Below are 27871 nucleotides of genomic sequence, written 5' to 3' on the forward strand. Positions count from 1 at the left end.
AACTCCAGAATCTGTTTTTTCCATTACACTGTAGGGCGCGCACTCTCTCCACGCCGAAGGCACCCAGCCGTCAGCCTCCTTCGGGGAATGTCTGCTCACGGGTAAACGCAGGGACCCCACAACCACCAGAGTCTGTGAGCCACAAGCCCAGCTCCCGAGAAGTGCGCGCGGCTTCCTCTTCCCGCCGCACCTCTCCCCTAGAGGGTGGCTCCGCCCCCTGACCTGATTGGCTGTCTGGGGCGAGGCGGCGCTCGAGGATTGGCTGCGCGGTGGTCGCGGGCTGACGTGGCGGGGCCGGTGTGTGGGCTCTGCTGGGCTGCTGACCGAAAAGACCAAGGCGGCGGCGGCGGCGGCACCGTGACGGGTGGTGTGGCACGGAAGCGCGAGCCGCTGCCATGCCGCTGGAGCTGGAGCTGTGTCCCGGGCGCTGGGTGGGCGGGCAGCACCCATGCTTCATCATTGCCGAGATCGGCCAGAACCACCAGGGCGACCTGGACGTGGCCAAGCGCATGATCCGCATGGCCAAGGTGAGGGGACTGTCTAGAGTACTCGGGCGCCGAGCGGGGGGCGGGGCCTGGGGAAGACCGGCCTGGGCAAGGGTGGGGCAGGGCTGCGCAGAGCTGGGGCCATCCTTCCTCTGCCTCTCGGTGCCCTACGTCCGGCCTGCCGTCCAACTCGCCGGATCCATTTCCAAACGTTTCGAATCCTCTTCATCCCTCCGCCACCATCCTGATTTGTTTGCATTACTGCATCTGCGCCCCCCACCCCCTTACTCCCAGCTCTCTCGCTCCCTTCTGGTGGCAGAATGATCTTTCTGAAACACAGATTTGATCAGCCACCTGGCACCTTCAGTGGCTTCCCACTGCCAGCGGGTAGAGTCGAAACCCTTTAATAAAGCCTTCAAGACCTTAATGATCTGGCCCCCTCTTGCCTTTTTTTTTTTTTTTTTTTTAATCTCTGACATCTTCCAGCGACAGCGAATTACTTCCAGGAAGTTCCTGAAATTTGCTGTTGTCTCTCTCACCTGCCATTCCTTGTACTTACCTACCTCATAGAGTTGTGAGGATCAAATGAGATAACTCGTATAAAGATCTTAGTAGAGTACTTGGCAAATAGGACTCAATACATGTTGGTTGTTAGTGATATGATGTTAATGAACATTTATGATCCCTCTCTGGATACTTTCTCCAATCCCTACCTGCAAAGCTGGGCTCCTGTAATTGTTCCCATCGAATTGTATTGTCACTGTCTGTTTAAACTTCTCTCTCTGTTAGACTGTGAGCCCTCTGAAGGGGAGGCCTGTCACGTTCTTCATTGTGACCCCGGGCCCCACAATAAGTCTGCGCTGTGATTCCTTTGTGTAGCGATAGCTCACTCCATCTTTTTTCCTTTCACTTCCCTTCAGTCAGTGCTGTTCACACAGTCATTCATGATTAGGTTTTCTGTTACTCCTTCAGGACTAACTCTTATTACTCCTTCAGGACTAGCTTTTATGGAAGCCTACTGAATCATAAAAATACTTTTATTTTTAAATTTTATTTACTTTTTCATTGAAGTATAATTGATTTGCAATAACATTGGTTTCAGGTGTACAACATAATGATTCAATATTTTTATAGATTATACTCCATTTAAAGTTACTGCAAAATAATGGCTATATTGCCCTGTGCTGTACAATACATCCTTGTTGCTTATTTATTTTATACATAGTAGATGGTGCTTCTTAATCCCCCACTCCTATCTTACCTCTCCCCCTTACTTCTCCCCACTGGTAACCATTAGTTTGTTCTCTAGATCTGTGAGTCTATTTGCAACCTAAGTGTCCGTCAACAGACGAATGGATAAAGAAGATGTGGTTGATATACACAATGGAATATTATTCAAGCATAAAAAAGAATGAAATTCTGCCATTTACAACAATGTGGGTGGACCTGGAGAATATTATGCTTAGTGAAATAAGTCAGAGAAAAACAAATACTCTGTTATCACTTACGAAATCTAAAAAATAAAATACCTTTAAAGAGTAACAATTGCTAACATTTTTGAATGCTTTCTGGGCCAAGTGCTTTAAATGCACCATCTCATTTAATTCCTACAACAACACAGTGGAATAGATGCTGTTGGTTTCATTTTAAAGGCTCAGAGAAGATCAGTGGCTTGTCTGAGGGCCCACAGCTAGTAATTCATGTATTTCAGAGCTTTGCTCTTAGACACAGGGCTCCAGCCTTTGTACTGTAACATTGTTTTCTAGGGGGAGACTTCGGCTCTTAATTTAGGAAACAACCTTATTTTGGAGGTGTCAACTCTGAATGCTGAAGTTGTAAAAATACCTAGAAATAGTGAAGCCATAGAAACAAAGTTATAGTGGTTTTTTTTCTTCTTCCTGTTTTAATTGTGAAGGATAGTTTTCCCCGGGGGAGGAGAATGAAGAGTTTGAGGTTGTGTTATAGTGGAAAACGCGCTGGACTGGAGTCATGATACCATTTACTAGCTGAATAATCTTGGGCAGCTGGATAATCTTGGACTTTTCCTCTCTAAGCTTCAGTTTCACTTGTTTTATAATATGTATGTATCTTTATCTTTAAACTTAAAGCAATGGAATCTTTTGAAATCCTTACATTTTAGGATTTTTTTTTCTTGCCAAATGGAGTCACATTTCCAAGTTTAGTTATGCAGAGTATATTATGTACAAGCTGGCTTGTTCATGTACCAAATCTGTTTACAATATTAAAAGTTGAGTTCTGTCAACTTGGAAAAAATCGCACAGTATAAGAGCTGTGAGTTGAGTTTATTCAGTGTCATACTGAGTTTATTCAGTGTCATAACCAGGGAGACAGCCTGAGAAACTGTTCTGAAGAGGTGAGGAGGGAGGTAAGTATATATGTGATTTTGATGAAGGGAACCTGTAATCAACCACACATCTCTGTGGAAGGTTGCTGCTAGTCACGAGGAACAGATATCTTAATTAATGGTTTTAGTGCTTTTCTAAGTATGGGAAGATTCAAGAATCCAGGTTCATAAAAAATTTCTCCTACAAATACTTAACTGTCTAAAGGGCTGTTCTGCCAGTTTTCCTGGAGCACAGAGAGCCTCATTCCTGATCTCTACCCTAAATTACTTTCAGGATATGTTGAAGGTCAGCAGCTGCAGTGGGTAGTGAGTTAATTCTTGTAGAACCAGGTGGCAAGTGACCTTCTTTAATTGGCAGTTCATTCAATTGTTGACCAAAATAAAAATGCGCAACAGAAGAGTTGTGAGCTAAGTTTTATAGTGAGGACTATAGCCCAGGATACAGTCTCTCAGTAGATCTGAGAAACTGCTCCAAAGAGGTAGGGGAGAAGCCAGTATATATATGGATTTTTTGGCTAGGAAATACATGTAATCAAGCATGAATCTTGGTAAAAAAAAAGTACTGCTAATCACAAAGAACAAATATCTCAAGTTAATGATTTTAGTGCTTTTCTATATACAGGCAAATGCAAGAATCTGGGATCATTAAAATTTTTCCTGAGACATGCATGTTAGCTATCTGGGGGCTTTTTTTTTTTTAACATCTTTATTGGAGTATAATTGCTTTACAGTTGTGTGTTAGTTTCTGCTGTATAACAAAGTGAATCAGCTATACATAAACATATATCCCCATATCTCCTCCCTCTTGCGTCTCCCTCCCACCTTCCCTATCCCACCCCTCTAGGTGGACACAAAGCACCGAGCTGATCTCCCTGTGCTATGTGGCTGCTTCCCACTAGCTATCTATTTACATTTGGTAGTGTATATAGGTCCACAGCATGCTCTCACTTCGTCCCAGCTTACCCTTCCCCCTCCCCATGTCCTCAAGTCCATTCTCTACATCTGTGTCTTTATTCCCGTCCTGCCCCTAGGTTCTTTAGAACCAATTTTTTTTTTATATTCCATATATATGCGTTAGCACACGGTATTTGTTTTTCTCTTTCTGATTTACTTCACTCTGTTTGACAGTCTCTAGGTCCATCCACCTTACTACAAATAACTCAATTTCGTTTCTTTTTATGGCTGAGTAATATTCCATTGTATATATGTGCCACATCTTCTTTATGCATTCATCTGTTGATGGACACATAGGTTGCTTCCATGTCCTGGCTATTGTAAATAGAGCTGCAATGAACATTGTGGTACATGACGCTTTTTGAATTATCGTTTTCTCAGGGTATATGCCCAGTAGTGGGATCGCTGGGTCGTATGGTAGTTCTATTTTTAGTTTTCTAAGGAACCTCCATACTGTTCTCCATAGTGGCTGTATCAATTTACATTCCCACCAACAGTGCAAGAGGGTTCCCTTTTCTCCACACCCTCTCCAGCATTTGTTGTTTGTAGATATTTTGATGATGGCCATTCTGACTGGTGTGAGGTGATGCCTCATTGTAGTTTTGATTTGCATTTCTCTAATGATCAGTGATGTTGAGCATCCTTTCATGTGTTTGTTGGCAATCTGTATATCTTCTTTGGAGAAATGTCTATTTAGGTCTTCTGCGCATTTTTGGACTGGGTTGTTTGTTTTTTTGATATTGAGCTGCATGAGCTGCTTGTAAATTTTGGAGATTAATCCTTTGTCAGTTGCTTCATTTGCAGCTATTTTCTCCCATTCTGAGGGTTGTCTTTTGGTCTTGTTTATGGTTTCCTTTGCTGTGCAAAAGCTTTTAAGTTTCATTAGGTCCCATTTGTTTATTTTTGTTTTTATTTTCATTTCTCTAGGAGGTGGGTCAAAAAGGACCTTGCTGTGATGTATGTAATAGAGTGTTCTGCCTATGTTTTCCTCTAAGAGTTTTATAGTGTCTGGCCTTACATTTAGGTCTTTAATCCATTTTGAATTTATTTTTGTGTATGGAATTAGGGAGTGTTCTAATTTCATTCTTTTACATGTAGCTGTCCAGTTTTCCCAGCACCACTTATTGAAGAGGCTGTCTTTTCTTCATTGTATATTCTTGCCTGCTTTATCAAAGATAAGGTGACCATATGTGTGTGGGTTTATCTCTGGGCTTTCTATCCTGTTCCATTGATCTATATTTCTGTTTTTGTGCCAGTACCATACTGTCTTGATTACTGTAGCTTTGTAGTATAGTCTGAAGTCAGGGAGCCTGATTCCTCCAGCTCTGTTTTTCTTTCTAAAGATTGCTTTGGCTATTCGGGGTCTTTTGTGTTTCCATACAAATTGTGAAATTTTTTGTTCTAGTTCTGTGAAAAATGCCATTGGTAATTTGATAGGGATTGCACTGAATCTGTAGATTGCTTTGGGTAGTATAGTCATTTTCACAATGTTGACTCTTCCAATCCAAGAACATGGTATATCTCTCCATCTATTTGTATCATCTTTAATTTTTTTCTTCAGTGTCTTATAATTTTCTGCATACAGGTCTTTTGTCTCCTTAGGTAGGTTTATACCTAGGTATTTAATTCTTTTTGTTGCAATGGTAAATTGAAGTGTTTCCTTAATTTCTCTTTCAGATTTTTCGTCATTAGTGTATAGGAATGCAAGAGATTTCTGTGCATTAATTTTGTATCCTGCTACCTTACCAAATTCATTGATTAGCTCTAGTAGTTTTCTGGTAGCATCTTTGGGATCCTCTATGTATAGTATCATGTCATCTGCAAACAGTGACAGTTTTACTTCTTCTTTTCCAATTTGGATTCATTTCTTTTTCTTCTCTGAGTGCTGTGGCTGAAACTTCCAAAACTATGTTGAATAATAGTGGTGAGAGAGGGCAACCTTGTCTTGTACCTGATCTTAGTGGAAATGGTTTCAATGTTTCACCATTGAGAACGATGTTGGCTGTGGGGTTGTCATATATGGCCTTTATTATGTTGAGGTAAGTTCCCTCTATGCCTACTTTCGGGAGAGTTTTTATCATAAATGGGCGTTGAATTTTGTCAAAAGCTTTTTCTGCATCTATTGAGAAGATCATACAGTTTTTCTCCTTCAATTTGTTAATATGGTTTATCACATTGATTGATTTGTATATATTGAAGAATCCTTGCATCCCTGGGGTAAACCCCACTTAATCATGGTGTATGATCCTTTTGATGTGCTGTTGGATTCTGTTTGCTAGTACTTTGTTAAGGATTTTTGCATCTATGTTCATCAGTGATATTGGCCTGTAATTTTCTTTCTTTGTGACATCTTTGTCTGGTTTGGTATCAGGGTGATGGTGGCCTTGTAGAATGAGTTTGGGAATGTTCCTCCCTCTGCTATATTTTGGAAGAGTTTGAGAGGATAGGTGTTAGCTCTTCCCTAAATGTTGGATAGAATTTGCCTGTGAAGCCATCTGGTCCTGGGCTTTTTTTTTGGAAGATTTTTTTTTTTTTCGGTACGTGGGCCTCTCACTGTTGTGGCCTCTCCCGTTCCGGAGCACAGGCTCCAGACGCGCAGGCTCAGCGGCCATGGCTCACGGGCCCAGCCGCTCCGCAGTACGTGGGGTCTTCCCGGACCAGGGCACGAACCCATGTCCCCTGCATCGGCAGGCGGACTCTCAACCACTGCGCCACCAGGGAAGCCCTGGAAGATTTTTAATCACAGTTTCAGTTTCTGTGCTTGTGATTGGTCTGTTTATATTTTCTATTTCTTCCTGGTTCAGTCTCAGGAGGTTGTGCTTTTCTAAGAATGTGTCCATTTCTTCCAGTTTGTCCATTTTATTGGCATATAGTTGCTTATAGTAATCTCTCCTGATCCTTTGTATTTCTGCAGTGTCAGTTGTTACTTCTCCTTTTTCATTTCTAATTCTATTGATTTGAGTCTTCTCCCTTTTTTTCTTGATGAGTCTGGCTAGTGGTTTATCAATTTCATTTATCTTCTCAAAGGACCAGCTTTTAGTTTTATTGATCTTAGCTATTATTTCCTTCATTTCTTTTTCATTTATTTCTGATCTGATCTTTATGATTTCTTTCCTTCTGCTAACTTCGGGTTTTTTTTGTTCTTCTTTCTCTAATTGCTTTAGGTATAAGGTTAGGTTGTTTATTTGAGATGTTTCTTGTTTCTTGAGGTAGGATTGTATTGCTATAAACGTCCCTCTTAGAATTGCTTTTGCTGCATCCCATAGCTTTTAGGTCGTCGTGTTTTCATTGTCATTTGTTTCTAGGTATTTTTTGATTTCCTCTTTGATTTCTTCAGTGATCACTTCGTTATTAAGTAGTGTATTGTTTAGCCTCCATGTGTTTGTATTTTTTCCTGTAATTGATATCTAGCCTCATAGTGTTGTGGTTGGAAAAGATACTTGATATGATTTCAATTTTCTTAAATTTACCAAGGCTTGATTTGTGACCCAAGATATGATCTATCCTGGAGAATGTTCCATGAGCACTTGAGAAGAAAGTGTATTCTGTTGTGTTCGGATGGAATGTCCTATAAATATCAATTAAGTCCATCTTGTTTAATGTATCATTTAAGGCTTGTGTTTCCTTATTTATTTTCATTTTGGATGATCTGTCCATTGGTGAAAGTGGGGTGTTAAAGTCCCCTAGTATGATTGTGTTACTGTCGATTTCCCCTTTTATGGCTGTTAGCATTTGCCTTATGTATTGAGGTGCTCCTATGTTGGGTGCATAAATATTTACAATTGTTATATCTTCTTCTTGGATTGATCCTTTGGTGATTATGTAGTGTCCTTCTTTGTCTTTTGTAATCGTCTTTATTTTAAAGTCCATTTTGCCTGATATGAGAATTGCTACTGCAGCTTTCTTTTGATTTCCATTTGCATGGAATATCTTTTGCCATCCCCTCACTTTCAGTCTGTATGTGTCCCTAGGTCTGAAGTGGGTCCCTTGTAGACAGCAAATATACAGGTGTTGTTTTTGTATCCATTCAGCCAGTCTATGTCTTTTGGTTAGAGCATTTAATCCATTTACATTCAAGGTAGTTATTGATATGTGTGTTCCTATTACCATTTTCTTAACTGTTTTGGGTTTATTACTGTAGGTCCTTTCCTTCTCTTGTGTTTCCTGCCTAGAGAACTTCCTTTAGAATTTGTTGTAAAGCTGGTTTGGTGGTGCTGAATTCTCTTAGCTTTTGCTTGTCTGTAAAGGTTTTAATTTCTCTGTTGAATCTGAATGAGATTCTTGCTGGGTTGAGTAATCTTGGTTGTATGTTTTTCTCTTTCGTCACTTTAAATATGTCCTGCCACTCCCTTCTGGTTTGCAGAGTTTCTGCTGAAGATCAGCTGTTAACCTTATGGAGATTCTCTTGTATGTTATTTGTTGCTTTTCCCTTGCTGCTTTTAATATTTTTTCTTTGTATTTAATTTTTTTTTTTCGGCGGTACGCGGGCCTCTCACCGTTGTGGCCTCTCCTGTTGCGGAGCACAGGCTCTGGACGCGCAGGCTCAGCGGCCATGGCTCATGGGCCCAGCCGCTCCGCGGCATGTGGGATCCTCCCGGACTGGGGCACGAACCCGTGTCCCCTGCATCGGCAGGCAGACTCTCAACCACTGCGCCACCAGTGGAGCCCCCCGATGTTAGTTTTAAAGATAATAATTTCATAGCAGTTGCCCCAACACTTCTCTTGTCTCTCAGAATCTGTGCAGGTTCATTAAAGGAGCCCCCTAATGTGTGTTGCAGGAGTGTGGCGCTGACTGTGCCAAGTTACAGAAGAGTGAGCTGGAGTATAAGTTTAATCGGAAAGCCTTGGAGAGGCCGTATACTTCGAAGCATTCCTGGGGGAAGACGTACGGGGAGCACAAACGCCACCTGGAATTCAGCCACGCCCAGTACAAGGAGCTGCAGAAATATGCCGAGGAGGTTGGCATCTTCTTCACTGCCTCCGGCATGGATGAGGTGAGCCCTCTGCCACGCTGCTATTTGCCATTTTAGCAGACCTAGGGGACATCAGGTAGCCCTGTGGCTTTGGCTTAGAGCCAGCTCCAGCCCTTGCTCCCTTTAGACTTTTTTGTGCTTTCTGGACCTAGAGTTCCCCATAGCATTAACAAGATAAATGCCCAGCTAAACAGGAGGCCAGGGGGATCAGAGGCCCAGTGATGCAGGGAACCATAGTTTTCAAAGCAGGCTGTCTCTGGGAGTAGGGGCCAGCCACCCTGGAACCCCAGAGTCCCTCAAGCCTATGGAAGATGCCACACTGGGCCAGTTTTTTCCCAGTGGAAAGTGGCCTGGACTCAGGAAACCTCAGTTCTGACAGGAGTCCTCCCCTTGCTGAGTGGCCGTGGCTTATCTGGGTGAGGTGGCATTGCATGATTCAGAAGGCAGTGGCACACAGGATGGCCATGCTGACATACTGGAAGAGTCCAGCTGGTGCCAGGTCTTGGGTCCCATCTGCTCTGTAACCTGCCTCAAGACTCCTTTACGTGCTCTTTTTTCAAATATAAAAAATTTTTTTAATTATAAAAATTATACAATGTCACAGAAAGTTTAGAAAACAGAAAAAAGGGAGAAAAACTGACCCATAATCTCTATATGGCAGCTCTTTTTTTTTTTTAATCAGTTAATTAATTAATTTATTTTTGGCTGTGTTGGGTCTTTGTTGCCGCAGGCGGGCTTTCTCTAGTTGCGGCAAGTGGGGGCTACTCTTGTTGCGGCGCGCAGGCTTCACATTGCAGTGGCTTCTCTTGTTGCGGAGCACTGGCTCTAGGCACTCAGGCTTCAGTAGTTGTGGCACACAGGCTCAGTAGTTGTGGCTCGCGGGCTCTAGAGCGCAGGCTCAGTAGTTGTGGCGCACGGGCTTAGTTGCTCCGCAGCATGTGGGATCTTCCTGGACCAGGGCTGGAACCCGTGTCCCCTGCATTGGCAGGCAGTTTCTTAACCACTGTGCCACCAGGGAAGTCCCTGGCAGCTCTCTTTATATATTTCCTCCTAGAGTTGTTGTATATGCATATTTTATTGCCTAGTTGTTATATTTGTGAATGTTTAGTTCCGGGCATGCTTTTCCCAGTTAACATTATCTGCAGCTTTTACCCATATCTTGTTTGTTTTTTTTTCTCAGCTTTATTGAGATATAATTGACATGTAGCTCTCCATATCTTGTGCTGAAAGTTATTAATGGTGGTGTAGTATTTCTTTTGAGGATTTATAATGTATGTAACCATTTCTTTATGTTTGAACATGAGGTTATGTTTTTACTTTCAGTTTTTTGTGCTTAAAAATAATGCTGAGATGACCATCTTCTTTTCTGTGTTTTGAATTGTTTCCTTAGGATAGCTTTGCAGTAATGGATCATTAGATGAAACAACATTTTAAAGGCTCTTGAAACACTTAGGATTCTTTTAGTCAACTAGAATATTTGAAGGGAGCCCAGTTCCTTCTCTAGGCCTCTGACCTTTTGTGTCACTATTCCAACTCTAAGATATGTCTGTAAATTGAGTCAAAAGAAACATAACTCTAGCCTAAACCATTGGTAGTTTAAAAAAGGGGGGGAAGCAGAGAACCTAGGTGTCTGTGAAACTTGACAAGTCCAGGCTTCAGTTCCGTAGCCCGCTTACAGTAATATGTCTTATTCCTACTATGCCCCATTTTGCAGATGAAGAAATGGAGACTCAGAAGGGCCAGGAAGTTTGTACAGTGTCACACAGCTGGGAAATGGGTCTTGAGGGCAGATCTGACGCCTAGTGCAGTGTGCTTTCTGCGGTCCCTCAGCTGCCACCTGGCCGTCCGTCCAGGTGTGTGTGGCTTCCCAAAGCTCAGGAGAGCCTTTGGGCTTCCCCCCTGCTCTTCACCACTCTCGATGTTGGTGGCTGGAGAGTCTTTGGGCCCAAGAGATGCCCTGGGGAAAAGGGGACATATTTTTAGGAAAACCTATCTAAAGTGGTTACTGGGCATTTTTCTGATCCCATCTTAAATAGTACCTCCTCAGGAAATTCTTCCCGTGCCCCTGCTTGGTTCAGGCCCGTCCTTCTGTTGTGTTCTCTTGGTTTTCTTTTTTTTAAATTTATTTATTTATTTATTTATTTATTTTTGGCTGCATTGGGTCTTCGTTGCCGCGTGCGGGCTTTCTCTAGTTGCGGTGAGCAGGGACTACTCTTCGTTCTCATTGTGGTGGCTTCTCTTGTTGCAGAGCACGGGCTCTAGGCGCACGGGCTTCAGTAGTTGTGGCTCGCAGACTCCACAGTACAGGCTCAGTAGTTGGGGCGCACGGGCTTAGTTGCTCCGCGGCATGTGGGATCTTCCCGGACCAGGGCTCGAACCTATGTCCCCTGCATTGGCTGGCAGACTCCCAACCACTGCACCACCAGGGAAGTCCTGTCTCTCGATTTTCTTTACTTCCGTAATTACTGCTAACTATTGCTCCTTTCCAACAGGCTGTTAACACCACAGCATCCCCAGTGCCTGGAACGTAGTAGGTGCTCGGGAGATGTTTGTTGAGTGAATAAGTAAATAAGTGAGCCAAACAAAAGAGAGGGTTGATGGTTTTTATCAGATCCTTAAGGGATCTATAAATCAAAAATGTTAGACAAAAAAGATTGTGGGCTTTGGGATCTGAAAGACTTGGGTGTTTTTTCTGGTCTTGCTATTAACTAGCTGAGTGATTAAAAGTAAGAATCTTCAACGTTTCTTGAGTGTTTATGATCTGCCAGGTTCTGTGCTAGGTATTTTAAATGTATCAGCTCATTTACTCCTCTTAACAACCCCTTGAGATAGGACAGTTATTATTCCCACTTTACAGATGAGGACGCTAGAGCACGGAGCGGGTTAGCTGTCAGTAGCTGTTGATCAGCAGAGGCTGATTCCAACCTAGGCGACTCCAGAGCCTGCCCTCCTGACCATACTCTTCTTGCATCTCTCGGGCCTGTTTCCTCATAGGTAAAGGGCAAGGGGGTGGATTAAAAATACCCAGAAGTGGACTTCCTTGGTGGCGCAGCGGTTACGAATCCGCCTGCCCATGCAGGGGACACGGGTTTGAGCCTTGGTCCGGGAAGATCCCACATGCCGCGGAGCAACTAAGCCCATGCGCCACAACTACTGAGCCTGCGTTCTAGAGCTCGCGAGCCACAACTACCGAGCCTGCATGCCACAACTACTGAAGCCCACGTGCCTAGAGCCCATGCTCCGCAACAAGAGAAGCCACCACACTGAGTAGCTCACGCACCGCAACGAAGCATAGCCCCAGTTCACCACAACTAGAGAAAGCCCGCGTGCACCAACGAAGACCCAATGCAGCCAAAAATAAATAAATAAATTTATTTTTAAAATAAATAAATAAAAGTAAAAATACCCAGGAGGTAGGCTTGACCTGAGGAGCATGGACACCCTCATGAACCCAGGTCCTGGCACAATGTTGACCCATAGTCCATGCTTAGGAAATAGCTTGATAGGAAGGTCATGCCCAAGAAATGACAGTTTTCATTCCGTGCTTGTTTCATGTACTGTGGGTTCAGAACCTTTGGGGATTGCTCTTTGGTAACTGCCTGTAGGGCTCATTCACTCAGGGACAGCTAAATCTTAGTCCTTGGAGAGGGCTGGCTTGGGTTCAAGAAACTGATTGTTCTTGGGTCAAATGTGAATAGACTTAAAATTCCTGGGTGAAACTTTTGATCTGACCGACTTGGTAACAAGTCAGTAATGAGGCAGATTCGTTTTTTTGTTTTTAATTTTTGGCCACACCTCTCGGCATGCGGGATCTTAGTTCCCCAACCAGGGATCAAACCCGTGCCCCCTGAAGTGGAAGCACAGAGTCTTAACCACTGGACTACCAGGGAAGTCCCTGGAGGTTCATTTTGAGGCAGATTAGTTTTTGCAGGGCCCATAAACAGGCTCTGGAGAGAATTTCCAAGGAAGTGTACAGATGTATTTTGGATCCCTAGTACTGTCTTTGGAATAAGCATTCAGGCATACCTCGAAGATATTGCCGGTTCAATTCCAGACCACCTCAATAAAGTGAATATCTCAATAGAGCAAGTCAAACGAATTTTTTGGTTTCCCAGTGTTTAATTAACAGCTTTATTGACATACTATACAGTTCAATCAATTAAATTGCACAATTCAGTGGTTTTTAGTATATTCACAGAGTTGTGCGACCATCACCACAGTCAATTTAGAACATTTTTATCACCCCAAGAGGAAGAACTATACCCATTAGCAGTCATTGCTCAATTCCCTCAATTCTCCCAGCCCTAGGCAACCTCTAATCTCCTGTCTATCTCTATAGTTTTGCCTCTTTTGGACATTGCATGTAAATAGAATCAGATAATATGTGGTCCTTTGTGTCTGGCTGCTTTCACATGGTAACATTTTTTCAAGGCTCATCTATGTGGTAGCATGTGTCAGTATTTCGTTCCTTTTTGTTGCTGAATACCATTCAATTTTATGGATAGACTACATTTTATTTATCCACATCTCAGTTGATGGACATTTGGATTGTTTCCACTTTTTGGCTAGTATGAATTGTATGAGCAATGCTGTCACAAACATCCATGTACATGTTTTATATGAACATATTTTCATTTCTCTTGGGTGTATATACGGTAACTCATGTTTAATTTTTTTCGAGAAACTGCCAGACTGTTTTTCAAAGTGGCTGCACCATTTTACATTCCCACCAGCAATGTATGAGGGTTCCAATTTCTCTACATCCTCACCAACATTTGTTATTACATGTCTTTCTGATTCTAGACATCCTAGTGAGTGTGAAGTGATATCTTATTGTGGTTTTGACTTGCATTTATCTGATGGCTAATGATGTTGAGCATCTTTTCATATGCATATTGGCCATTTGTGTGTCTTCTTTGGAGGAATATCTATTCAGATCCTTTGCCAGTTTTTAAATTGGGTTATTTATCTTTACATATTCCTGATACAAGTCCCTAATCAGAAACATGATTTGCAAAAAATTTTCCCATTCTGTGGGGTATCTTTTCACTTCTTGATGGTGTCCTTTGAAGCACGAACATCTTTAATTTTGATGATGTCCAATTTTTTAGTTTTTTCTTTTATGCTTGTCTATTCTTGTAATTTAAACATTTCTCAGTTTTAAACCACAATGTGATATCACTGCACAACTATCAGTATGGCTAAAGGCTAAAATAAAAAGTGATGGGACTTCCCTGGTGGCGCAATGGACAGGAGTCCGCCTGCTAATGCAGGGGACACGTGTTCGATCTCTGGTCCGGGAAGATCCCACATGCCGTGGAACAACTAAGCCCGCACGCCACAACTACTGAAGCCCACGTGCACCTAGAGCCGGTGCTCTACAGCAAGAGAAGCCACCGCAAGGAGAAGCCAGAGCACCGCAACCGAGAGTAGCCCCTGCTCGCCACAACTAGAGAAAGCCCACGCGCAGCAACGAAGACCCAACGTAGCCAAAAATAAATAAAATTAAATCTTAAAAAAAAAAAGTGATGATAACACCAAATTGTGGCAAGGATGCAGAGAAAATGGACCTCTCATGCATTGCTGGTGGGAATGTAGAACGGTACATTCTAGAAAATTCTTTCCTTTTTTAAAAACAACTTTATCAAGATATAATTCACATACTGTACGATTCACCCACTTGACGTGTACTGGTAGTTTCTTATAAAACTAGACACGTGCTCATCATGTGACCCACCAGTTGTCATTTGGTAATTTATCCCCAAAGAAATGAAAACCTATGTTCACCCAAAAATCTGTATATGAGTGTCCATAGCAACTTTATTTGTGGTAGCCCCAAACTAGAACCCAAACTTTCTTTAGGGGATGAATCATTAAATAAACTGTAGCGTATCCACACCACGGAATACTACTCAGCAATAAAAAGGAGTGAAAACTGATGGCTGCCACAGCTTGGATGGATCTCAGGGATATTGTGCTGAGTGAAAAAGCTTCTCTCAGAAGGTTGCATACCGTACGGCTCTGCTTATTTAACATTCTCGGAATAACAGAATTATAGAGCTGGAGAGCAGATTAGTGGTCGTCAGGAGTTAGGGAGGGGAGGGCTTGGAGGTTGATGTGGCTATAGAGGGGTAACATGACGGGAGCCTTGTAGTGGTGGCATAACTCCGTGTCGGACTGTGGTGGTGGTCCGCGTGAGTCTGGGCACGTGGTAAAATTGCAGAGAATTAGATACGAGCACACTCAGATGGGTACATGTGAAAATGGTGAAATCTGAATGAGATCGGTGGGCTCTATCAACCGTACCCTCCCAGTTGTGATATTACACTGTAGCTTTGCAAGATGTTACCACTGGGGGGAACTGTAAAGTGTACATAGGTTCTTTCTGTATTATTTCTTACAGCTGCATGTGAAGCTATTAATTATCTCAAAATAAAAAGTTTAAAATCTAAAAGAAAAACCCTTGGTTTAAAAAAAATTTTTTTTTTTTTTGTTGCGTTGGGTCTTCGTTGCTGCACGTGGGCTTCTCATTGCGTGTCTTCTCTTGTTGCAGAGCACGGGCTTTAGGTGCACAGGCTTCAGTAGTTGTGGCTCACGGGTCTAGAGTGCAACTGAGCACGGGCTCAGTTGCTTCGCAGCATGTGGGATCTTCCCGGACCAGGGCTCGAACCTGTGTCCCCTGCATTGGCAGGTGGGTTCTTAACCACTGTGCCACCAGGAAAGTCCCTTAACATATTTTAATTCAGTAAATATGAATAGGTAGAACCTGCATAAACAGAAACTCAGTAGAGTCCTCAGTACTAAGAGTGCTCTCTAGCGCAGACTCTGGCTGGATGGGCCCGTGGTGAAGTGTACAGACTCCGGGGTCACATTCTGAGTTTGAATATGGTTTTGCCTGTCATTCCTGCTGAGTCCAGGTGGAGGTTATTTACCTTCTTTGTGCTTCTGTTTCTTCAGCTGAACCCATCTCATAGGGTTGTTATGAGGATTAAATGTGATCACCCATGTAAAGTGCAGCACACAGCCAGCGCTTAGCGATGTTAGTTACGGTTCAGGAAACGGCCTGGGCTGAGGATCGGGACATCCGGGTCCTTGCCCTGCTCTGCTCTGAGTTCATCTCAGTGTGAGCTTGGAAGAGTCCCTTCCCTGCTCTGGGCCTCCATTTCCTTTTGTGTGTGAACAAGCTGCTCTCCAAAGGCTCTCCCTGCTCTGTTGTCCTGAGCCAGCATAGAATCAGAGATAGTGTCACTAAGGTGACTTGGATTTGGGATGAGAACTTTCCTGTCCAGTACACGTTTCCAGGCACCGGAGCTCCCGGATGTGGACTCTGAAGGGGGTGCATCTCCTTGCATCTGCTCAGGAAGTCACTTCTTTAGGTCTTTCACTCCCTGGTGGCTTCGAGGTGGGAATCAGGAGCAGGTGGGAGAAGGAGAGGAACCTGGCTGGGTGTAGGTAGCTGGGGCTGACTCTCCGCAGGTACCCTCTTGGTTTCCCAGGAAGCACTTCTCTTTGGTGTATAAACGCGTGCTCTGCGGACACCCTCTGAGTTCAGGTCCTGGTACTAGCACTTGATCGGTGGGCTTGGGCTGGTCATGTAGCCTCTTAGAGCCACACGTGTCCAATCTGTAAAAACGGGGTAATCAAGATGCCCACCCCAGAGGCTGCAGTGAGGACCCAGTGAGGTGAGTCTAGGAGGTGCAAGATCTGCACCCACTGAATGACAGCTGTTCTGTTGCTTAGAACCCTTTTCTCTGCTTCACACTAACAGGGCAGGGAGGCTCCTCTCTCCTAAGAATGCTGTTTGTTCCCCACTAGTCTCCTGACTGACCTGGGCATAGGCAGTAAGGAGAAATGCATGCTTAAGAGCCTTTGCAAGAGTTAATTTTCTTTGCCGGCCAGGTCCCTTTGCCAAACCAGCAAGTCCTGTCTACCCGGCTGTTGGAGGTGGGTCGGTTCCTTGTTCTGTGTTTACCTGGCAAGTATCTCTGAGTATTTACCCACCCAAACTTCCTCATGGATAGTAGGCATTTATTGAGTGCCGATTTTCTCCACTCTGTGTGCTGTCCTAGGGCATTCTTTGTGTGCTGAGGAAAGGTTAAGGCATGGTGGAACGAACTTTGTGAAGACCGAGAAAACTGCCAGGGCGCACGGTCAAAACTGCACGGAGGCATGTGGAACTCGAGTGAAATGAGCAGAGTGTCTTTGGTCAAAATGGAGGGTTCTGTTGAGAAAGCAAATGGGAGCCGTGACATAGAGGTGGCCCCTGGAGACCCATTCCGGCAGAGCTACCCTTCCCTCCCAGCGCCTGCCTCCACGGTGCCCTCTTTCCTCCACCACCTCTGCCACAGGGCACCCCCTGCCTACGTCGTGGTGCACTCTGACAGGGCCACCGGGCTGAGGGCAGGCCCAGCCTTTATGGCTCCGTGCTTCCCCCCTCATCATTTCCTCACCCTGGGCAGCTCTCCAGCACTCCCTGTTCTCCCCAGCTCATCACCATGGATCCAGAAACCAAGGGGAGTGGAAGCAGCTCTAGAAAAATCCCAGCTCCACTCCTGTCGTTTCTGTTACCCCTTAGATCAGCGGGCCCCCAAATTTCTCATGGGACATGATGTGGAAAGGGGGTTCTGTGGACACACGTTGTGGGAAGGGGGTTCCTCATTAATTCATTAATTTAGAATCAAAGCCCCTTCCCCAAATAAATAAGGGTTCTGAGTAGAAAATGTGGGAAACACTGTAAAATAGCTAGACAATTGTATTTACTGGGACCCTCTAAGGGAGAGTCTAACAGTGCAGCATTTTACCCAAACCAGTTTGCTGGTGGGACCGTTTTCTGTGTGTTTAACCCAGTTGGATGCCCAGGGAGGGTCATACTCAGTTGAGTTCCTTTCAGACAGACTCAGAAAGCCTTTGTGATGTGTGAGGTGGGAGGGAGGAGAAGTTGTGAGACTGCCTGGCTGCACTGTACCCCTAGATGGAAGGAGGACAGACAGCAGCGTGGGCAGGGCTAGAGGAAGCCAGGGAGTCCACAGAGAGAAGGCAGCCACTGGCGCTGACCTAGCCTGAGGGGCCCTGGGCACAGTAATATTGCCTCAGGATGGAAGGCTAGCATCTTCCAGATTACTACGGAAGTTGGCACGTTTGCAGGGATTAATCCAAAATGGCAGTTTTCTTTTTCCTTTTTTTAATGTTTAAAGAATGCTTTCTCTATTTATTTTTAAAATTTTGTTAATTTTTGGCTGCGTTGGGGCTTTGTTGCTGTGCACGAGCTTTCTCTAGTTGCAGCGAGCAGGGGCTACTCTTTGCTGAGGTGTGCGGGCTTCTCATTGTGGTGGTTTCTCTTGTTGCGGAGCACGGGCTCTAGGTGCGTGGGCTTCAGTAGCTGTGGCATGCGAGCTCAGTAGTTGTGGCTCGCGGGTTCTAGAGCGCAGGCTCAGTAGTTGTGGCTCCTGGGCTTAGTTGCTCCGTGGCATGTGGGATCTTCCTGGACCAAGGATTGACAAAATGGCAGTTTTCTAAATGGCCACTAGATGGGGCTGGCTCCCCAGGAGAGCTGCAAAACGAGATGCACCTTTCTCCTCCAGCAGGAATTTCCCCTTTTCCTCACTTGAAAATTGTAGAGCTCCGTGCAGATTTTACAATCACTGTAGGTAAGCTTTTTTAAATTTTTTATTGGAGTGTGGTTGCTTTACAATATTGCGTTAGTTTATACTGTACAGCAAAGTGAATCAGCTGTACATATACATATATCCCCTCTTTTTTGGATTTCCTTCTCATTTAGGTCACCACAGAGCATTGAGTAGAGTTCCCTGGGCTATACAGTAGTGTAGGTAAGCTTTTGCAAAGTGAGTTTTCTGCATTTGGCCCCTCGTTGCCCCTGCGCGCTCTGCACCTCTCCTGAGTGGGCTCATCCATCTCTTTATGCCCTTGGGGACTTTTTCATCATGAGCCATGCTCTCACAGAGCATTTTATTTATTTATTTATTTATTTATTTGCGGTACGCGGGCCTCTCACTGCTGTGGCCTCTCCCGTTGCGGAGCACGGGCTCCGGAAGCGCAGGCTCAGCGGCCATGGCCCACGGGCCCAGCCGCTCCGCGGCATGTGGGATCCTCCCAGACCGGGGCACGAACCCGTGTCCCCTGCATCGGCAGGCGGACTCTCAACCACTGCGCCACCAGGGAAGCCCCTAAATAGAGCATTTTACAGACGAAAACTTAGCATAGGGTTTTCCCTCTTAAAATAGAAAACACTCTTCATCTCACAGATAGAGTGAGAAGGGTGGGAACATTAGACTTTGTTCAAGAAACGTATTAAAAACAAATGGTTTTCAGTTCCATCTTAGGGCTGGTTAACAGTACGAGAGATGCGTACACAGGAGAGAGTGACATAGAAAACTGCGGAAGGGAAGAGAGAGACGAGGAAGACGTAAAGCAGAGGGGGGGAAGGCAGTGGTGGCTTAGCACCTTGGAGGGGAGTGGCGCCTGGGCCATCCTGAGAGGTGTCTCTTAGACCAAGGGGGTTGCCTTCTGCCTTTGAACTGTTCATTGGCTGGTTGGTCACTCTGTATGAATCACCAGCAGCTCTAACCCCTACATTATTAGAGGATTAACATATGAGGAAGGTGATTCTCTGAGTGAGACCAATGACTGGAGTAGCTCATCACCTGCTGGGAAGATGGAAGGGAGCTCAGGCAGTAGTGGGTTGATTTAAAGAACCTGCTAGCAGAATTACCTTCTCATATTGTTCCTTACCACCCCCGAGCCCTTTGGATTTTCATGCTGGTAACCTTGCTACTTGCTACTCAGAGTATGATTCACGGAGCAGTAACAGCAGTGTTACCCAGAACTTACAAGAAATGCAGACTCTCAGGCCCCACTCTAGACCAACAGAATCAGAATTTGCATTTCATTTGCGCAAGATCCATCGCAGGTTCGTGTGCCCGTAATAAAGCGTGAGAAGCACTGACCTAGCTAATCAAGTCTTCCAAACTTACTTCTGAGACTCAGCCAGCATTTTAATAGATGGAACTTAGATATTGGGAAACGTTCCAAGACATTGATTCGCCCTACTTCTGATTTTCAACTTCAATTAAAAAAAAATAGTAATGAAAACAGGAATAGTAATGTAAAATTGTAATTTTACAGCAAATTGAGATTTTACTTTTAAAACTTGTGGTCCACTGATTCCTTCAGCAAGCATTTGCTGACATTTGCCAATTTCCTGAGTGTTATTGATGAATCGCAGGTAAGGATGGTGAAGGGCCCTAGAGAGGTAACCTCAAACAGTGACGTTGTGTCCAAAAAAGTGACTGAGGTTCGTTTTTTCTGTGGGCAGCATAGTTTGAGGTCTGAAAGGGCTTGGGTTTGATGGGCCCCGTCAGCTGTGGATCAGTGTGTCAGGGCTAGGCCATCAAACGCTCCATTTTTTCTATTTTTGTCAAGGATTGAAATGGCCTCTCTTCCGGCTGTTTGGTCCTGAGGAAAGGATAGGGCCTTTGAGGGACTTTAACTTGCTCACTGCCTGCTTTGCTGGGTCAAGATTAGGTCGTGACCCTTTTTCGTTTGTTTACTGGGGCTCCAGGCCCCTGGGGAAGGAAGGTCTGGCCAGGGTTCCGATTCTTTTCCAGTTGCTCATAGCCAGTGTGTGCCAGCACGCAATGTTTGTTGGACAAATGGATGGGTGGATATGAATGACGGAATGTTTGAATTTGAATGACATGACATAACAAATCTGTGTCTGCTTTCAAGTTGTTGAGAGAGTCCCTCTTGCTGGGCAAGAGGGGTTTTTCTCTTCATATGTGGCTCCTCGCCTGTCTTCAGGACAGTGACTCTGAACAATCGTGAAAAGGAGCTCCCTCTCGGATTTTTGTAGATGGCAGTTGAGTTTCTGCATGAACTGAATGTTCCATTTTTCAAAGTTGGATCTGGGGACACTAACAACTTCCCTTATCTGGAAAAGACAGCCAAAAAAGGTGAGTGTTTAATTTTTGTCATACATCTGAGTCCAGACCTTCATGTTTTCACCCCGCTAGTAATAACCCACTAAAGGAGTCTCCTGAAGACAGATTTTCCGGTCAGCCTATACTCCCACTTTTTCATGTGCTGACTTGCAAGGAAAGAAATGAAAAATAAGACAGTTTTTTAAAAGAATTTTAAAATTATTTTTAATTTCTAAGAAAATATTTATATAAAATTAAGGATATGACAGTCTGTGTCAAAGTTCTTAGAGGAAGCTCTGACTTTGAAAAGTATTCTGTAGGTATAATATCCAACCTCCACACATCAGAGTCTGTAAAGTGGCTTTACAAGATGAGTGATCTCATCTGATCCTCACGACAATCCTGGGACTGACGCAGGTCATATGATGATGGTGCTTTCTGCTTACTTCACTGACGAGGCATCTGAGAACACACAGCTAGGACATTGGCCGCCCCGGGCCTCACACTCTTGAGTCTGGGGCAGTGCTCACCCTACCACACCATGCAACCTCTTAATCCAATGAGATGCTCATCTTTCTCTAAAGAGTGTGAAATTCCTCTTAATTGGGTTCACTTTGCTGAACAATAATGTTATGGGGGTGAGGGGAGTCTACGTTTCCCGTGGTTGAGAACAGGAACCCACCAGGCTCACCTCTGTTCCCCTACTGTGGCTGGCACAGTGCTTGAGAGATGTTTGCGGGGTTCAGTAGAATGATGAAACCAACAGCAGGGGTGTGCTTAAGGGAGAGTCAGAACCCCTAAAAAGAAAGTGATGATGGTGTTGGTGTTGGGTCCCTCAGGCCGCCCAATGGTCATCTCCAGTGGGATGCAGTCCATGGACACCATGAAGCAAGTCTATCAGATTGTGAAGCCCCTCAACCCCAACTTCTGCTTCCTCCAGTGCACCAGTGCGTACCCGCTCCAGCCCGAGGACGTCAACCTGTGCGTCATCTCGGTGAGCCCGAGGGAGGGCCCTTGTCTGATTGGGCCGTTTGCTGTGGGGAAAATGCGGCCCAAATTCTAACCAGTCTTGACATGCTTCGTAATTCGAACATCCTTTGACGATCTTGCTGTTGCAGAATCAAATTAGAATCAACTATGCAGTTAAGGAGTCAGATACATTCTAAAGATTACAAATTACGTTTTCTTAAAACCAACCTTAATTTCTCTCATTATAAAATTTAAGGGGGAGTCTTCATAATTGTCCATATACATTTTCTTTACCTGTGTGTATTGGCCATCAGTGGTCCGTCTTCTGTGAATCGCTGGCTTTCTTAGTGAGTTGTGGGTTTTTGTAAAATATACATATGATTTACCATCTTAACCATTTTTTGGCGTCCAGTTCAGTGGCATTAAGTACTTTCACACTGTTGTGCTACCATCACCACCATCCATCTGCAGGACTTTTTCATCATCTCAAACTCTATACTCATTAACACTAACTGCCCATTTCCCCTCCCCGAGCCCCTGGCAGCAATCATTCTATTTTGTCTCTATGAATTTGACTACTCTAGGTATCTCAAATAAATGGAACCATACAGTACTTGTCTTTCTGTGTGTCTGCTTTCACTTAGCATAATGTCTTTAGGGTTCATCCATGTTGTAGCATGTGTTAGCATTTCATTCCTTTTTAAGGCTGAAAAATATTCCATTGTATGTATGTACCACATTTTGTTTATCCAGTCATCCGTTGATGGACATTGGGCATGGTTCCACATTTTGGCTATTGTGAATAATGCTGATATGAACATTGGTGTACAAATACACCATTTTTCTCCAAATTGACAAACAAAAAGAAAATTTTGTTTGTCAGTGGGGGAGGCGGAAATGGGCAGTTAGTGTTAATGAGTATAGAGTTTGACTCTGAGATGATGAAAAAGTCCTGGAGATGGATGGTGGTGATGGTAGCACAATAGAACCATTTTGGGATGGTTCCACCTTTTGGCTATTGGGAATAATGCAGATATGAACACTGGTGTATAGAAATCCGTTTTTCTTCATATTGAGTTGTAGGAGACCTTCTTGAATCTTCTGGCTTTTCCTACTTCCAACTCTCTGTTATTTACCAGCTCTCTGATTCTGAGTATCCTTGAGGGTCAGAGTTGTTACAGTGACAACCCTGAGAGAGCTTTCTCTCTCCCAGCATTTTGTCTGTTCCACTTCAGTCGGTTTACAGATGACGAGGTCCAGTCCTTACCCGGCCTGAGATCTCACAGCATCCTGGTGGCAAAGCTGGAGTAGAATTCTTTGTCTCTTATTGTCTCGGGCCATCTCTATCAATTCCTCCTGGTAGCTCCCGAAACATAATTAATTGGAAATATATAGGTGTGTAATTATCGTACAAAAAACATTATAGTAAGAGTAGTGGAATTCTAAATATACACACACACAATCCTGATACTGCAATTAACCAGTTTTCCTTTTATATTTTTCTTTCATTACCGTATATGACATTCTGCGGTTTTTTCCCCCCCATGATTATATAAGCCCTTATACATTTTTCTAAAGAGTCTTCATGTTTAACTTAAAAAAAAAAATTAACCTTTTTTGAAATGACACTCCTCTCTTTTTAACTAAAGTTTCTCTCTCCCAGTTCTGTAGTCTTTTCTCCATTTCTAGCTCATCTCTAAATCATGTTATTTTTTAAATTTAAACATGGTTTAAAAAAAAAATTCAGCCCTGAAATATATAACATACAAAATGAACATCCTCTGTAATCCCATCCCACAGAGATTACCGTAATTAACAATTTAGTGTGTCTGACGCCAAATATTTTCCTGTTTTCTTCCTTTGTGAAGTGTGGTCCCCACATCCCTTCCATCCCCACCTGAGGTATGCTCACATCCTCTCTCTTTAGAGCAGGGCACCATCAGAGTTAAATTGCCAGCCTGCCCCCCAGGCCCAGCCCACCCCTGTCACAGCAGGGTGGATCCTCTGACCTAGCAACCTGCACTTCTTTGTCCATCACACACCCTTAAGCCTGGTTTTCAAGGCCTTTGCCACTCAGCCATCCTTATCTTCTCTTAATTCCCATCTGGGTCTTTCTGCTGTACTTAAGCTTTCTGGTCACCCTCACTGACAAGGCTCACTCCACTTAGAATGTCTTTCGTCACATCCAGTGAATTATAGATAACCAATTAATTAATTATTTAGCATTCCCACCAAAGGATTGTTTTGAGATTGGGCTGTATGTATTATTGATGGTGATATTTGTGCATATAGCATACTTGCTTTCAGCAGCTCAGGCTAATTAAATGTGACAGATGCTTTTTGAATGGGTTTAGGCATTTGGTTATAGTTCTGTTATTATTCTTCGTGGTTTGCGCAGTGTGTAACATTCTTCAGATGTGTTCCTGATAACAGCAGCCATTATTTTTGAGCATTTACAGTGTGCTGAGTGCCCTCCACAAGTTCATAGCAGCTCCCACCAGGTACTGCTATCCCTGGGAAGGAGAGACTCAGAGAGCCTTGGAGGCTTCCTGGAGCTTACTGGGCCTCAAACTCAGATCTGCCTGACTCTAGAATGTATGCGGAAAGTACCACACTATTTAACTTTTTTTTCCCTCCCTTTTTCTATTTTAAAGGAATATCAGAAGCTCTTTCCTGACATTCCCATAGGGTATTCTGGGCATGAAACAGGTATAGTGATATCTGTGGCTGCAGTGGCTCTGGGGGCCAAGGTCTTGGAGCGTCACATAACTTTGGACAAGACCTGGAAGGGGAGTGACCACTCGGCCTCGCTGGAGCCTGCGGAGCTGGCCGAGCTAGTGCGGTCTGTGCGCCTCGTGGAGAGGGCCCTGGGCTCCCCGACCAAGCAGCTGCTGCCCTGTGAGATGGCCTGCAACGAGAAGGTGGGTTCTTCTGTCCTGCCGGGCGCCACTGTTGAGAGGGGCCTCGTGCGCTTACCTGAGAGGTACCTGAGCCCAGGCCAGTGGAATGATGCAGGGATGTCGCTCGGAGCCTATGAGTTTTTTTGGGTTCATATTAGCAGCGGGAGGAACTGGTTATTTAAGGAACTTCAGCTGTTTCTCTGGTTCCCTGGCATATTACAGTTTTCCATGAAGTCTCTGAAGCCTCTGGCCCCAGCACTCTAGACCCCAGGTAGAAGGGGGTGGTATCTGGGGCCCCTCGTGAGGCACGCGGGTAGGTCAAGTCTGGGGTCCCGTGGAGTAGGTAATCCTTGAGGGACATCCAGGCAGAGGGGCCCCATGAGGCAGTGGGAGGAGGGCCTGTGCTATGTCAAGGCGTCCCTAAGCATGGGAGGCAATGGATGGATGGGGGTGGGGCTTGTCACGCGGTTGGTGGGGGGTGACGCAAACGTTCCCTCAGGAGCAGTTTGAGCTGTGCAGCATTAACCTTCAGACCGAGGGGACGGGGAGGCCCGCGAGCCCTGCCTGGCACACTGACTATCTGGGCTTCCCAGAAGCCATGGCCTATACCTGGCTCGGCCTCTGAGTCTAGAGCCAGGCGTCCCGGGGCTGCCAGGGAAACAGACACTCCTCAAACGCTGCGGGCTGTCTGGGCCAGAACAAAGATCTAACACCAGACCTGCTAGAGGAGTGCTCTTTTATCCCAGTGGGGCCTACTTGCTGCCCTCAAATTAAAGATGCATATACACCAGGAAATTAAAATAACAGTAAAAAGAAACAAACTACCTTACACAAGAAAAGGGGAGAGAACTGGCCCAGAAACTGGGAGGAGAGTTATAGCAGTTGAGCACTTAATTTGGTTCTAGCCTTCTGGCTCCCTGGGCAACAGCGAGGTACCAGAGGATGCAGAATCTGATGATCATCCGCCGACAGGCCTTTTGTCCTGGCACAAATTCCAGAACCGATTCCTTGGCCCTTACCTGGAAGATGCAGAGTACTGGACTAGATACTTTGTTGAAAAGCATCTATGGGCAAGACCTAGAAACACTGGTCATGAGCTTCAGGTCTCCTTTGTTCCCCTCACCTGCCCAGCCTATCTGCCTCTTCCTAAGAGGCTCCCTTCCATACTCGGTGTCTGTGCGCCCTCTGTACTGCTATTGTACTGAGCAAGAAGGACACAAGGTTTGTGTCCCTCGAGCAGTGGGCCAGGAGTCAGGAACCCCAGGTTCTCATCTTGGCTCATCGCAACCTTGGCCAGCTTACCCACCTTCCGTGGACCTCCGTTTCCCCATGTTTAAAATGTGATGCTGAACTGGACGATGACAAAAGCAATCATAATTTTAATTTACTGAGAGCAGTCTATGTTCCAGGTAGGTTACATACATTATTATCACGAATCCTTGTAGTCACCTGACAGGGCAGAGACACTGTTATTTCCCATTTTACAGAGAAACTCAGCCACAGCTTGTACCCAGCTGCCTGGGATTCGGATCTGGCTCTCTTTGGCTACATAACCTGAGTCCTTTATTATAAAGGCCCCTCCTCTGAGTCTCTGAGTCCACCCCACACTGGCCGAGTCCCTGCTGTGTGTGAGATACTGTTCTAGGAACCGAAGGGGGAAAACAGAGTCCCTGCTATCCAGGTAACCTTGTGCAAGAAAACTGATCAGGGACCTTGGGGATAAAGCAACGTGCACTAACTATTTCTGTGAGGCTGGCACTGAGTCTTAATTTTGTCCACAGCTGGGCAAGTCGGTGGTGGCCAAAGTGAAAATTCCGGAAGGCACCATTCTAACACTGGACATGCTCACTGTGAAGGTGGGTGAGCCCAAAGGCTACCCTCCTGAAGATATCTTCAGTCTGGTGGGCAAGAAGGTCCTGATCACTGTGGAAGAAGACGACACCATCATGGAGGAATCGGTAGAAAATCATGGCAAAAAAATCAAGTCATAAAATAAAGTGCCATTCTCTGAATGCCGGTGCCGTCAGGTGCATTTGGGTGAGGTGGGGCAGGAGTGGTGGTCTCCGGGGATCTGGCTTTCATCCACTCCCCACCCAGAGAGCAGACATTTAGGGGCCAGGCCCTGGGTCAAGCCCGTTGGAGGGATACAGAGAGCAAATATGGGCGGCCTCTGCCTCAGGTTGGCTGGCCCAGAAGGGGCGGTGGGCTCTGAAGCATCTCATCACTGCCCAATGGCAGTGACGGTGCAGAGGAGTGAGTGCTGGCTGTATGGGCCCTCTCCTTTCAGCCTTCCTTCTTCCTGCCTGCAAAACCAACCCTAATGACCCCAAATGTCTCTTCCTTCCAGCTCTCTCTCCTTATCCCCTGCCCGCCCTGGGGTTGAGTCTAGTTAGCTGTATAGCCATCACCAGGCATTAGAGAAGGGGTTGGCCAAAGTGTTTTGCAGGCAGAGGATGCCAAAGCACTCATAGCTCTGAGCAAAGTGAGGGAAATGGCATTTATTCCTTCTTTAAACAAATATGGAGGGCCTACTATGTGCCAGGCCCTGCTTTGGGGCCTGAGGATACTGCAGTGAATCCCCTCCTTATGGGACTTCCATTCAGATGGGGACAGATGCTCCATAAACCAGGAGCACAGTAAAGTAAACCACAGTACGTCAGAAGGTGACACGTGCAGTGGGGCACGTGAGGGAGCTGGGGAGTGTGGGGCTTGGCGTATTTGCAGCTTGTGGTGACTTGTAAGTATGCTGGCGATGCTGAAATCAGCCCTTCCATGATCCGTCCTGAAATTACAAACCCAGCTAACAAAAGATCCTCACTGTTGGACTTCCTTGAACTGAAGCATGAACCCTTCACAGAGATTCCCTATCATAGTCCTCTCTGTTCTTTTGAACCAATACTGAGATTAATGATTATTTTCAAATGTACTTTCAAATTCTTAATCTTTGTTCATATTTATTTGACCTGGTTACTTTAATTCCTCTTGATTCAAAGTGTATCTTGGGGGGCTTCCCTAGTGGCGCAGTGGTTGAGAGTCCACCCGCCGACGCAGGGGACACAGGTTCGTGCCCCGGTCTGGGAAGATCCCACATGCCGTGGAGCGGCTGGGCCCGTGAGCCATGGCCGCTGAGCCTACGTGTCTGGAGCCCGTGCTCCGCAACGGGAGAGGCCACAACAGTGAGAGGCCCGTGTACCTCAAAAAAAAACAAAACAAAACAAAAGTGTATCTTGGAGTCTGTTTTTGAATGCGTAAATTGCTCTTTGAAGTTTCTTTACTTGTGAGGATAGGG

At 45.0% G+C, this 27871-nt stretch overlaps 2 protein-coding genes across 2 annotated transcripts in view; one reads left to right on the forward strand and one right to left on the reverse strand.

Moving 5' to 3' along the window:
• The first annotated feature begins 285 nt into the window (after positions 1-285).
• On the forward strand, positions 286-26594 carry NANS (N-acetylneuraminate synthase). The gene is made up of 6 exons (XM_029202477.1): positions 286-527; positions 8583-8798; positions 20647-20746; positions 21553-21707; positions 24337-24603; positions 26364-26594. The coding sequence occupies exons 1-6, from the start codon at positions 396-398 to the stop codon at positions 26571-26573; spliced, it is 1080 nt and encodes a 359-aa protein (XP_029058310.1). The 5' UTR covers positions 286-395; the 3' UTR covers positions 26574-26594.
• TRIM14 (tripartite motif containing 14) overlaps positions 26288-27871 on the reverse strand; it is a 29347-nt gene continuing 27763 nt past the window's right edge. The window contains 1 exon segment of the mRNA XM_029203464.1: positions 26288-26505. The gene's annotated coding sequence lies outside the window, so the exon portion shown is untranslated.

This window comes from Monodon monoceros, unplaced genomic scaffold (genome assembly GCF_005190385.1).
Source record: "Monodon monoceros isolate NGI ecotype Baffin Bay Population unplaced genomic scaffold, NGI_Narwhal_1 Super_Scaffold_5, whole genome shotgun sequence".
NCBI lineage: Eukaryota > Metazoa > Chordata > Mammalia > Artiodactyla > Monodontidae > Monodon > Monodon monoceros.